The sequence below is a fragment of the Mytilus trossulus genome, chromosome 3 (assembly GCF_036588685.1).
Source record: "Mytilus trossulus isolate FHL-02 chromosome 3, PNRI_Mtr1.1.1.hap1, whole genome shotgun sequence".
NCBI classification, from domain to species: domain Eukaryota; kingdom Metazoa; phylum Mollusca; class Bivalvia; order Mytilida; family Mytilidae; genus Mytilus; species Mytilus trossulus.
The window spans coordinates 52,406,638-52,420,685 of NC_086375.1; the positions used below are offsets into that span (position 1 = coordinate 52,406,638).

The 14,048-nt window shown below is 33.1% G+C and overlaps 1 protein-coding gene across 1 annotated transcript; it reads left to right on the forward strand.

Annotated features, from left to right (window-relative positions):
- Positions 1–2,065: 2,065 nt before the first annotated feature.
- On the forward strand, positions 2,066–10,338 carry LOC134710877 (collagen alpha-1(X) chain-like). The gene is made up of 4 exons (XM_063571287.1): positions 2,066–2,111; positions 4,418–4,699; positions 8,745–8,852; positions 10,040–10,338. The coding sequence occupies exons 1-4, from the start codon at positions 2,066–2,068 to the stop codon at positions 10,336–10,338; spliced, it is 735 nt and encodes a 244-aa protein (XP_063427357.1).
- Positions 10,339–14,048: the final 3,710 nt, after the last annotated feature.

Consider the following 14,048-nt stretch of genomic DNA (forward strand, 5'->3'; position numbering starts at 1 on the left):
ACTATTTTTCAATAGTCACTTGTTTCATATGACTTAAAACACCCATTTATATTAATTGGTATTAACAAAATGCTTTAATTTATATATGGGGACGAAGTCCCAAATTACGTAAGAAAAATCAATCAAAAAAAATTTTTAAAAAAGGGAAAATTGCCCGATTTTTTCATTCTACTAATGACCTCAAAATCGTTAACTTTTTTTCAGATCTAATTCCGTGTCCGATCTTCTTCCGTTTTCGGTCTTGTTTGTATGAGACTTTGAATGAAATGTTTATTTATCAACATATCAACAAATATAGGAAGGAATTCAACACCCAATCATTTTGAATAATTGTTTGAAATGAAAAAAAACGTTACCTGGATAACAGCGTGTTTTTGTTTACATTGAGTATGACGTCGTAACTGAAATAACGTCACAACTAAATCCCTAACAACAGAACCAATATCGGAAACGTTACGGTATTTCCGTTTCTTTTATCAACATGTTTGAATTTAAAAAAAATACAGACTTTGTCCCCATTCACAGGTAATGCCTGCCTCATATTATTAAATGGATTATTAACTTATTCAATCAATGATTATTCGGAATTCCTTTATTAAAATATTCAGTTGATTTTAATAGGAGGATTAGCAGTTACTTTGCATCTTTTCGTTTTTAAAAACACCAGCAGGGAAAATTATCATATTTTATTACCAGTTTTTTTGGTGGGGTTTGTGTTGTTTAGTCTTTATTTTTTTTTATATTTGTCTTCTGTTCTAATATTTGTCTGTTTGTCTTTTAATGTTTAGCCTTTGCGTTGTCAGTTTATTTTCAATCTATGATTTTGACTATCCCCCTGGTTTTTTCGACCCTCTTTTTTATTCTAGGAAATGTATTTTACCTAAACGCAGCAGTTTGAAATCACCTTCATTAATTACACATTACACAAAAAGTTGAGAATAGAACTCAAGATGTTTCAAAAGGACAACAACCCGACCAAAAGGAGAAATAGCGCATGACCACCAATGGGTCTTCAACACAACGGGAAAATCCTGCTACCCGAATCGGGCATTAGATGTCACCTAGACAAAACTGTGTAATAGTTCAGTTAAAATGGCTGTGACACTAAACTCCGGTACATATAAATGAACTAAAACTAAAACACATACTACACTGACAAAGACTGGGGGCTTCTAGCTTGGGAAGGAGCCAAATTGCGGCAGAGGATAAACATGTTTTGTGAAATCTTAACTCTATACCTCTCTCCAAAGTTACAGAAGAAACACAAATGACAATGGTACATTAATAATCAAAGGACTACTACAAGCAATTACTGACATGCCAGCTCAAGACCTCTACTTAACTGATTGAAAGATTATGTCAAAGGTTTTACCAAAACGATCTTGCTTCTAGAAAATCCAAAAGTTTTATGACACTATAATGTACAATAACTAAGTTAGGAGCACTGTTCAATATCTGAATTAACTACTATAAAATGGTGGACTGAATTTGTAACACTTGAATTGTATAACGGTTAGACAGGAACCTATAACAGCCCTTTATAACAGCTTCAGCTTTTTCACGCAAGCCCTTAAATGACGTCGGCCGGAATATTGTAATGTTCTTTTTTTATGATGTGCTGCAATATAAACGGCATTAAGTACAAAAGTCAAAGTTTTTAAATGAACAGACGAAATTCATACTTCGATCAATACGATCTTCGAGTATCTATAATTAACTTATAGACAGTTCAGATCCAATAAAAACTAATAACCGAATAATGTATCTTATACTACATCAACCGGTGCACATCAAACATCCAACGGAATTAGTCAAATACACTTTTAACAGTCACAGAAGAAAATATGACACTGTGCAATGTGATTTTGCCTAAACAAATTCCATTATTTTATTAAAGTGTGTCGATAGTTTTAAAAATGTATGCCACGGTTATCAGACAGTTCGTATTATGTAGAAAGATTGGCCTTATCTAAAGGATATAAGTGGTCGAAATAACCCGTTCATGATAGAGGACATGTGTCAGCCAGTTTTGTTTTGCATTTGCCTCTTTTTTGTAAATATAGAGATGGTAACAACGGATCCTGAAATATCTGACCGCGACTTATTGTTGGGTATGTTTTTTTTATCATGTCAACTCGTTTATGTGTGTGGGTGTTATAAGAGGTCCGTGTTCGCTATTGATACTGTCGTATAAAGGGCCTGTGTTCATACTTCGATCAATACGATCTTCGAGTATCTATAATGAATTTATAAACAGTTCAGAGCCAATAAAAACTAATAACCGAATAATGTATATCATACTACAGCATCAACCAGTGCACATCAAACAAAAAACGGAATTAGTCAAAGACACTATTAACAGTCAAAGAAAAAACATGACACTGTGCAATGCCAAAATATAAGTACGGATTGTTGGACGGTGAATGAACATATGTGTATAACAATAATATTTTGCAGAGGTAATTTGTTTTATAACAACTTCAATATTTATACTGAAATAAACAACAGTTAAACTATCTATCACAAGGTTGAATTTATCACCTTATAACTAAATTCAACAGATCAGTTAAATTATTGGCTCGATAAACAACATAACCGTAAAGAATAAGTTGTGCAGCCAATCCCAAACCAATTATTGTTTTGATATCCAAAACGTCACACACGGGCATAGCAAATTATTTTGTATATAGACATCGTAAGATGCTGCAAAAGGAAAATAGTTTTTAAAAATACAATTAACAATTGTAAATAAGAGATAAAAAGATAGTTTCTTTTGTCATAAATATGTGTTCATTTTTCCATTTAAATAAATCTGTAAATCTAAAAAAGGACAGTTATTGCTGTTAGTTTTTGATGCATTCAATGTAAATTCCTATTAGCCAATTTCGGCAGTAATTTTTAATTCTTAATTATTCAAAGTCATATGAATCGAGTGATTGATGAAAAATAATGTTTATTCAATTCTTAAACCAATGCATGTATATACCATAAACAAACAACAAAAAAGTAAGGATATTGAGCACGTATATAACATGTACATTCAGATAATAGTTTATTTCAATGACAGATTCATGCGTATTGCGAACAACGGATTTTTAACTAAATAAAATTGAGAATGGAAATGGGGAATGTATCAAAGAGACAACAACCCGACCATAGAAAAAAACAACAGCAGAAGGTCAACAACAGGTCTTCAATGTAACGAGAAATTCCCGCACCCGGAGGCGTCCTTCAGCTGGCCCCTAATCAAATGTATACTAGTTCAGTGATAATGAACGGCATACTAATTTCCAAATTGTACACAAGAAACTAAAATTAAAATAATAAAAGACTAACAAAGACCAGGCCTTGCGGTCATAAAACTTTTGAGTCAGTTTTTTGTACTCGTACTCGAAAATCAACCAATCAAAATGCTGGATTTCATGTTTCAAGCATGATTTTTGTGCTCCGTGCACTGAGCAAAGTTTTATGACTTCAACCCCAGAGGCTCCTGACTTGGGACAGGCGCAAAAATGCGGCGGGGTTAAACATGTTTATGAGATCTCAACCCTCCCTCTATACCTCTAGCCAATGTAGAAAAGTAAACGCATAACAATACGTACATTTAAATTTCAATTCAAGAGAAGTCCGAGTCTGATGTCAGAAGATCTAACCAAAAAAAATAAACAAAATGCCAATTATACATAAATAACAACCGAAATCTAGCAGTTAACTGATCCATGACATGCCAGCTCCAGACTTCAATTAAACTGATTGAAAGATTATGATTTTATCATATGAATATCAGGCACAATCCGTCCCGTTAGGGGTTCAGTATCATACCATCATAACATATATGAGAAGAACATAACCCGTGTCATGCCAACAACTGGTTTTTGAATAAATGTGTTTAGTTCCGATGCAAAGACCCTATAAGTGAATCAATATTAACTCCAAAATATGCAATTTTAATTGACCTGACAACAGTATCGTAACTATATCCCTTCTTAATAAGTTTTTTAAAGGTTTTGTTAGTTTCTGCGGTGAATACTGACATTTTTGTGCTTTATAAAGAATATTTCCATAAACAATTGGATGTGAAATACCTAAACGTATTAGAAGTCTGCATGTTGAGCTATATTTACGAATGATGTCCTTATACCGTTGATAAAATTTAGTAAATGGTTTGACTAGTTTGTGATATCGAAAACCCTGGTGTAATAATTTTTCAGTAATACATAAATTTCTCTCGTTAAAATATAAAACATTGTTAAATACACGAGCAAATCGTACAAGTTGAGATAAATAAACACCGTAAGATCGTGACAAGGGAACAAACATTTGACGCCCTTTATTTAAACAAATCACAAACAGTAAATGTGTTCATTTTTCTATAAGCCACCATTGAAATCATTTTAATTTTAAGTTGTTTTTTCAGGCGATATAAAGGAACTGAAATCTAGTGTTGAAGTCATAACAAGACGACTTGGAAATATGGAAGTCCAAAATCAGCTTTTGAAGGATGAAAATGAAATATTTAAGTCGCAAATAAAAACAGTTTCAGACTTCAGCACAAATTGTGCGCGAGAGGTTGTTGAAATGAAATCAACGGATACAAATTCTCAAACACTTTCCTTGAAGCATACCAAACAAGAAAAAAGTGGTCAGATAAATCAAGAAATGCTTTCTAACATTAACAAGAGAATGCAACTCAAACCAGGTAAACATTGCAGTCAACTTGATGTCAAGATGATTACGTTGATAATACCAAAAAATACTTTTTTTTTTCATTTTTCGTTAGTCATCATCAAATGATGAATGGGGTATGCGTAAATAAATAGTATAACTAAATTAATAACACGGGGGAAAAGTCTATAAATTGTTCCTAATAATCTTATTTAAAATTAGATTGTGTATGATAGTTGTAATTTATTCTGCCAATTTTAGAAATGAATGGTGTTTTTTTTCTATATTAGAAATTTAAATAGTGTTCTGTTAAAATTTTCGGGCTCAAATGGGTTTTCCCCGTATTAAATAATACACACCAATAAAACATGTAATGATTGGCGTTATAAACCTCTTATCTGCAAAAAAGCATCATTCTACTTTTTTTGATTCACCGGCCCAAAAAAAGGCCTAGTGAGTTATTCTCGACATTTGGTGTCTGTCGTCGTTGTCGTCCGTTGTCGTCCTTTAACTCTGAAACTACTTGGCAAAATAAAACCAATCTTGGTCTACGAAAAAATAAAAAATCACAAAAATAAATGAATTCGATGAAATTCAAAATCTAAAGTCCCTTATAAAATGACAAAATCAAAAGCTCAAACACATCACACGATCAAATAAACAACTGTCATATTCATGACTTGGTACAAAAAAATCCTGATGTAGATACAGGTGGATAATTAGTCCTGGTGTATTATCTTTAGGATATCTAGTATCCAATTACACCGCCCATCAATCAAAATGGCCGCCATGGCTGAAAAAAAAAGAAAGGTTAATTTGCAAGTTTTGTCTTTTTTTTTTAAACCGTTAAAGATAGAGAAAATCTGTAAGAAGCAAATATGTTCAGAATAATGAGCTCTACCTATTGTGCGTATACGTCAAAACTATTAGACAAATTTAAATAGGAGTAATTGCTCATAAATGAGAATTTTTATTATTCATTTTCATTTTTACCTTAAAACTACAAAATGTTCACAAAGCAACTTTTATTAAAAAGTCAATCTTTGTTGATATAGTAAGTTAACTGACACAAAGGAGTGGTTGTCCCTTAAGGTAGCACAATACAAAGATTGTAAACCACCACCTCCATAGTTTTAAAATGCTGTAACTTTCTTAATAATGCTTGAAATTTTATAACAGTGGTATTCATGGATAGCTAATTGATACATGTAACTCTTTCAGATCAATGCAATATTAGTATTATACAACAACTATGTAATCACTTATAATTTTAAATGTGTCTAATAACAAACAAAAGAAATTTCCACTTTCAAATGAAATTAGCTTCGTCATTGATACCTCAATAGGGATGCTTTTATAATATGTTGTTCGTCGAGCCGTTATCTACAAAAGGGTGTTCCAGATTTTAGATACAATGTAAAGATAACATTTTACAAACCTCCAGACTGCACTTGTGCTAGTTCCCAATTCACATATAATCCTGTTGGCCACGTTATTACCGGTGACCTTAACATTGTTAATAACACTTCTCTACCAAATGTGTTATCGAAAGGTCCGAAATATCGTGAGCCTAAATCCCTCAATTGGAAATACAACTTTAAAATTTTGATGGATTCAGTCGAGGATTATGCCAGGCAATGGGCTAAGCGCGAGAAGGAAGACGTAGACACTCTATCCGAATGGATTAAGGCAGTGAGGTCGTTAATACAAATCAGAATTAAGAAACTGAATGGGTCCATCAATGCCCATGCTACGTCAATATTCATGCTAAACACATATCCGATCTCCATGATAAATATGTTATTGTCCCCACAGACAAAGCCCCAAATAACATCGTTTTTGTCTCTAAAAGTCATTACATTAATTGCTTGATAAAAGAATTAGGTATAGACAATTCACTTGGAAACTCGACATTTACCCTCACGACTCTTACCAAAGAGGAAATCCTGGATAATCAGGTCTGTTCTTTGTTCCTTTGGTATTTCAACCAAAGATGAAGAACTGGATCTTCCATCACTGTATTGGATACCTAAACTACATAAGTGTCCTTACAAACAACGGTATATTGCTAGGTCTTCCAAGTGCTCCACAAAACCCCTTTCTAAATTATTAACATCTATTTTATCAGCAATCAAAGACGGGCTTCAAAGTTATTGTGAAACTGCCTATTCTAGAGGTGGGGTGAATCAGATGTGGATACTTAAAAATTCCAAAGATCTTTTAGAGTACATACAATCTAACTCTCTATCATCTTGTAACAGTATTAAAACATTTGACTTTTCTACTCTTTACACTAGTATTCCACATTCCAAACTAAAAGACAAATTAAAAGAGTTGGTATTACTTTGCTTAAAAAAAAAGAATGGCCAACGTAGAAACAAGTATCTGGTCTAAGGGAGGGATAAATCCTACTTTGTAAAGGATCACTCTGATTCAAACAAAAAATTCTCTGAAACCGATATTATCAAGATGCTTGATTTCTTGATTGACAACATATTTGTTACGTTTGGAGGACGTGTTTTTCAACAGATTGTCGGCATCCCAATGGGAGCAAACCGTGCCCCTCTACTTGCTGACTTGTTTCTTTATTATTATGAGGCTGACTTCATGCAGGAACTTCTTAGGAAGAAAGATAAGAAGTTAGCAATATCCTTTAACTCTACTTTCCGCTATATAGATGACGTTCTTTCACTAAACAATTCAAAATTTGGTGACTATGTGGAATACATCTATCCCATCGAATTGGAGATAAAGGATACTACAGATACAGTTAATTCGGCTTCATATCTTGACTTACATCTAGAAATTGACAATAAGGGTCGGTTGAAGACAAAACTTTACGACAAAAGAGATGATTTCAGCTTTCCAATTGTGAACTTTCCATTTCTAAGTAGCAACATTCCAGAAGCACCTGCATAAGGGGTATAATTGATACGATATTCTCGTGCTTGCATTTCCTATCATAATTTTCTTGATAGAGGCTTACTGCTCACAAGGAAGCTATTAAACCAAGAGTTCCAAATGGTGAAGTTGAAATCATCCCTTCGTAAATTTTACGGACTCCATCACGAATTGGTTGTTCGTTTCACAAATGATATCGGATATGTTCCTTACGTCGTAACTACAATCCCATTCCCTTCCATGAATGTGACCTACCGAATTAGCCTATTTACCGGATTTGTAATCATATAAGCAACACGACGGGTGCCACATCTGGAGCAGGATCTGCTTACCCTTCCGGAGCACCTTAGATCACCCCTAGTTTTTGGTGGGGTTCGTGTTGTTTATTCTTTAGTTTTCTATGTTGTGTCATGTGTACTATTGTTTTTCTGTTTGTCTTTTTCATTTTTAGCCATGGCGTTGTCAGTTTGTTTTAGATTTATGAGTTTGACTCTCCCTTTGGTATCTTTCGTCCCCCTTCTTTTACACCTAATCAAACAATCTCTACTTTAATGTGGTAAGGATATTTACACTAATTACAGATTAATGAGAGAATGGAATATGATAGCGATAATTTGAGATACCCTTTTGTAGCTCCGTCTGTGTTATTAAGATATCGTTAAAATATTTTGTGTAGTGGTGTCAGAGCTACATTCATTGAAGTGAACTGACCAAGATTTTGTCATTAATTGCATAATTGATTACATATTATTGTATAACAAAAATATAGCATTTATGTAAAAGATTAATCTTTTATCTATCTTCATATACCTCTTTTATCAATTTATATGCAGTCATAAGAAAGTAACATCACTTTAAAGGGTTGGATATTGGAAGTGAAAAAATGTTTGTATTGTGCTACATTTTAAATGCTGATTGTTTTTACCCTCTTTTGTGTTTGGAGAAAAAAACTATAAAAAAAAGAAATGAAACAGACTAAAAGATCAGTAATACGAGATCAACTTAATAAAGATGTTTCTCATCAAGTCTACGAAGTTGGAGAGTGTTCATTGTTTGATATGTACATAAACCAAGGTGAGCTGCATACTCTCTTTAGAGGCCATAGTTACATCTTACTTTATCCCATCCGCTATACTATGTAAAGGTACACAGGTGAACGATGTTTAAAATTTTTTCAGAATTACGAAACACAGAATTACCAGTAGGCTTCACTGCCGTTCTAACTCATGACTTTTCTCTTGGATCCTACCAGACAATACCATTCGATAAGGTGTTGACAAATAAAGGTAAAACTATAGATGAAATCTTAATATATGTGCATAAGGATAGTAACAGTAGATTGATTAGTAGTTTAAAATACTTTTTATCAAACTTAAGAATAGTAAGGAAGGTAGCTAATCATGTTAACTTTATAAAACAATATAAAAGTTAGATCAACGCCAGTCACTAAGCAGCACAAATGCATTGACAGTAAGAAAAAAAGACAGCTATTAAACTTTAGAAATTACGGTTCACTGATTAACTTATGTGTCAACTGTCATTCCAAAGATGTTTATTACTTTCGAAATTACATTTCACTGATTACTTTAAGTGTCAACTATCCTTCGGAAGATGTTCAATGCGTTATGCGTGCAAAAAAATAAAACTTGTGTGCGCATATGTGTTCACTGATGACGGTGCGCTCGAATATTACGAGGTTAGTCAGTGCCATCTGCATTTTTTAGATCATGTAAGTAATGCGTTTAAAATATTGTTAAATTCAAATTCTTATTCATCTTTCATACAAAGACAAACCTGAACATTATATCATGTTACCTGATAACAAATACAATAAGACAACCGTTCTTTCAAAGGGGAATGTCAAATGTTTTGACGATTTGTCCTAAAAAAGGAATTAAACTTCAGGAGGGATATATGTGTTAATGTGCCTGGTGTCAAGGATTATCATCTGGGAAAATTGAAGAAATTATTACAAAACAAAAATGATGAATGTCAATGTCGCATCATTCTTCTGTTAACAAAATTAAAAAGAAGGTTCTTTAAAATCTACAATAGTGTCTCATTTAACAGATCTATAATTAAATAATTAGTTTTTAAATTTATCAAATTAAAAATATTATGTGTATGAGGGTTGGAATTTAACCAAATAAACATCTTTCGTCAACTGATATTTTCTAAAACAAAGTAAGTATTGCACTTAAAAAACATTTAAAAATTGATAACTTAATAATATCAAAAGGATAGAAAATGAGAACACGTGTATGGCCAATGAAGAACTGTGATAAAAAAAACCACACACACACGAGAAATCTATATATCAAATTGATTATTAGATAATGCTATCCATTTATTTTTGGCAATTTCCCATATTTACAAAGCATTCAATATTTCTGTTTAATAATAGAAAGGATTTGAAATAATTATGCATCTATTTTAAAATCTGCAGTAAAACATTTTTCTATTTTAAAACAAGGAAACGTATATAATCCGATCACTGGAGTTTTTAAAGCACCTGTTAGAGGTCTTTACATATTTTCGGCTACAACGCATGGAGTTGGAAGCACTGTTAGAACAGAAATACAGAAAAATGGTGTACAGGTAGCTGCTATGCAAACCATTAACTTTGACATGGGAGGTCATACTGTTGTTCTGTCATTAGAAGAGGACGATATTGTTTTGGTGCGTAATATGGATTCGAGCAGCCACACCATTCATGCTGGTAATGACAGATACTACTCCTCCTTTTCAGGAATACTAGTTACTAGCACATAGAAAAACTAGCCATATTGCTTTTATAATTAATGTCAATAAATATCTCAAAAAGTAACTTCATCGCTATTTGTCAACCAAACATTTCAAAGTCGAAGATAATCTGACAGCGCTGTATTCGTTAAAGAACAATTCATAGTAGTTCGAGTATTCTTATATCTGTACTTAGTGTCTGTTTTATTGTTGGGGTGATCATGTACCTGGTAACGTCCAATCAATGTTTTTGTCATGAAGGTCTTTCCTCTACTCAAGGAAAGACCTTATTGTTTTTCTAATGTTTTTTCTCCTTATTTTACTTCCAGCATTTTTTTGGCACGCCCTCCTATCGCTTTTATTGGAGTTATCAATACCAAATTTGAACCATCGATAGACCTTATCATGAACTGTTACCAGATGAACTTTTGTAGGATTTAATTTTCTCCTTTAGAAGTTATCTTCCTTTTATTGGTTTTTTTTCAACATGCACTCCTCTCGTTGTTTTAAAAGATAGCATGACCTTTTTTGGACGATAGGTACATCTCATCATGATGTATTACCATATGAAGCTGAATAATATTTCATCGTCCCCTATGAGAGGTATATCCTCTTGAAACAATTTCTTCCCTTTTCATTTTTCTCAAAAAGGATTAGAGATAGAATCGATATGAAAACGGCACAACGTACAGGAACAGAATGCAATGTTAATGACCATATACAATCAATTTGTTATAAACCCTTATAAGGAGTTGTTCCCCTTGAAAAACATGTACACAGCTTAAGAAAAATTGTATTTCGAGACCCGGATGTTGTAGAGACTTGGGACCTTCACCAATAAATACTCTTAAATGCATGTGACCTTCAATACACACCTAAGGTCAAAAGTCACAGAGTACGAAACAAAATTACGCTGCAATTTCAAGCTTACATATTAGGAAAACGATAAGACTTTGGTGCATACATTCAGCGAATAAAATGTTCCTCTCGACAAGCTCTACATTTTAAATACCAAGTCCAACAAAGTCCGACCGTCTGTTAAAAGGTTACAACGGGATGATTCTTAAAAGTATAGTATTTTGTGTATATCTTTTTAAAGGTAACAGATATCAACCTACTATATACCGCAAAGATGATCAGTAATTCAAGACCTTCAATTTGAGGTCAATGCCAGTTCATGTTGAAATTTCACCTGACCTTCACATTATAGTATGACCTTGACCTTGTGATATCTGAAAGGTCAAGTGGTCCTGAGTTGAATGGTGATAGTCCCATGTCTCTACGACTCCGGTTCTCAAGTTTTGGTATTGCATCATATATTTGATGATTATTTGTGACCTTGGTGAACTTTGAAATTGTCCCAATTCTTTTTCTATAATGTTGTCCTTTAACTGAAGACAATTTACCATTTAACAGATTTGAGATATCTATGTCGCTTAAGAGAAAACGCAGTTTAAAATTTTGCGAGCGGCTGCTTGTATTTCTGGATTAACAACAGCTTACCACTTAAATGTTTAAGAAATTGGAGAGGTTAACATAGTTTACCAAATACCAAAAACTTTCTATGGAAAAAAACACCAAAAAATTATTTTGAAATGTTCATGTTTCGCATTGACTTGTAAGTTTCATAACTTCTATTCATGTTGTTGATATTGCATCATTTTTGGCACTTTGTGAAATGGGGTCATCTGATATATCAAATTGAAGGTCTCAATAAACTCTACTTAAAAATGAAAATTTTAAACCTCTTTTTCATACCAGGTGGAAGGGTAGGGTCATTTAGTGCAAATATTTAAACCTCTCAGATGGTAAGGTTGTCGCATATCAAACGAAAGAACATAAAGCGTACGCGAACATTTCAAATTGACGTCCCTTAAAAATAGGTTGGATGGGGTCATTGAGAGCAAAAAATAAATTTTCTTTTACGATCGGGTTGTTGTATATCAAATGAAGGGTCATGATGTGTATATTTGAAATATCAAATTCCTGATCTCCAAAAATTAGTTGGATGGGGTTATTTAGTGCAAAAATCAAACTTTCTAGAACATGTCGTTGTGGCATATCAAATGAAAGCTCATCTACCCTGTGTTACATATATAATACTTCCGATTGCAAAAATTTAGGCGGATGAGGTCATTAAGTGAAAAAAGTGAAAAGTTTCAGAAGGTATGCTTGTCGTATTTAAAACGAAAAGTCGTACAATACGAAAACATCACTTTTATAGGAAAGACCTTTCAATTGTTTTACAAACAATTGAGAAACTAGTATGTATTTCTATTTGTATCAATCTGATGTGTAAGCCCTTTTCAATTGATTTATTTTGTATTGTTATTATCCAATATTAGGAGAAGGGTTGAAATCACGCTAAAAAAAATTACCCCGCCACATACTGGGTGTATGTGCCTGTTCCAAGTAAGCAATAGAAAGACTACATATTGTGACTTCGAATCTTTAAGTTATCAACTCAATGAAATGATAATGTAGTTTAGAGATTCGGCCTTAGCACTAAAACATTTAAAAGATGTACTAAAACGCAATTATAACATGTGTCTTTTTAGAATTTTTTGGTCCTAAATGCTCTTCAACTTCGTACTTTATTTTGCCTTTTTAAAAATATTCGATTCGAGCGTCACTGATGAGTCTTTTGTAGACGAAACGCGCGTTTGGCGTAAATATAAAAAGTCCATTCTGGTATCAGTGATTAGTTTATTTACAACCACTAAATCGATGCCACTGCTGGTGGAGCTTTAATTCCCCGAGGTTGTCACCAGCCCAGTAGTTAGCACTTCTGTGTTGACTTGGGTTATCATTGATATGTTCATAAATATTAATTGACTGTTAACAAAACTTTTTATTATTGAAATACTTAGGATGTTCTACTTCAGGGATAGATTACCTTAGCTGTATTTTTGCAAAACTGTTTGAATGTTTGCTCCTCAATACTCTTCAACTTCGATCGTTTTTTATTTGGTCTTTTAACATTTTTGATTCGAGCGTCACTAATGAGTCTTTTGTAGACGAAACGCGCGTCTGGCGTAAATGTCAATCCTGGTATCTATGATTAGTTTATTTACTATCACTGTTTCGATGCAACTGCTGGTGGAGTTATAATTCCCAAAGGGTATCACCAGACAAGTAGTCAGTACTTCTGTGTTGACTTGAGTTATCTTTTTTATGTTCATAATTATAAATTTACTGTTAACAAAACTTTTTCTTTTTGAAATACTTAGGCTTTTCTACTCAGGAATAGATTACCTTAGCTGTATTTGGTAAAACTTTTAGAAATTTTTGCTCCTCAATGTTCTCCAATTTCGTACTTTATTTGCCTTTTCTTACACTTTTCGATTCGAGCGCCACTGATGAGTCTTTTATTAACGAAACGCGCGTCTGGCATAAATATGAAATGTCAATCCTGGTTTATATGATTAGTTTATTTACAATCACTGCGTCGATGCCAGGTGGAGTTTAAACTACCCAAGGGTATTACCAGCCCAGTAGTCAGTACTTTTGTGTTGACTTGCGTTATCAATTTTATGTTCATAATTATAAATTTACTGAAGCAAAACTTTTTCAAATACGAAGGCTTTTCTACCTTAGGAATAGATTACCTTAGCTGTATTTTGTAAAACTGTAAGAATTTTTGCTCCTCAATGTTCTACAATTTAATACTTTATTTGGCCTTTTTAACATTTTTTGATTCGAGCGCCACTGATGAGTATTTTGTAAACGAAACGCGCGTC

Excerpts from the sequence above, each read along its gene's own strand:
- LOC134710877 (XM_063571287.1), top strand. The coding sequence starts at position 2,066 with ATGGTAACAACGGATCCTGAAATATCTGACCGCGACTTATTGTTGG. Across the intron at positions 2,112-4,417 it reads TGACCGCGACTTATTGTTGG|GCGATATAAAGGAACTGAAA; the intron begins GTATGTTTTTTT and ends TTGTTTTTTCAG. Across the intron at positions 8,853-10,039 it reads TAAGGTGTTGACAAATAAAG|GAAACGTATATAATCCGATC; the intron begins GTAAAACTATAG and ends TTTTAAAACAAG.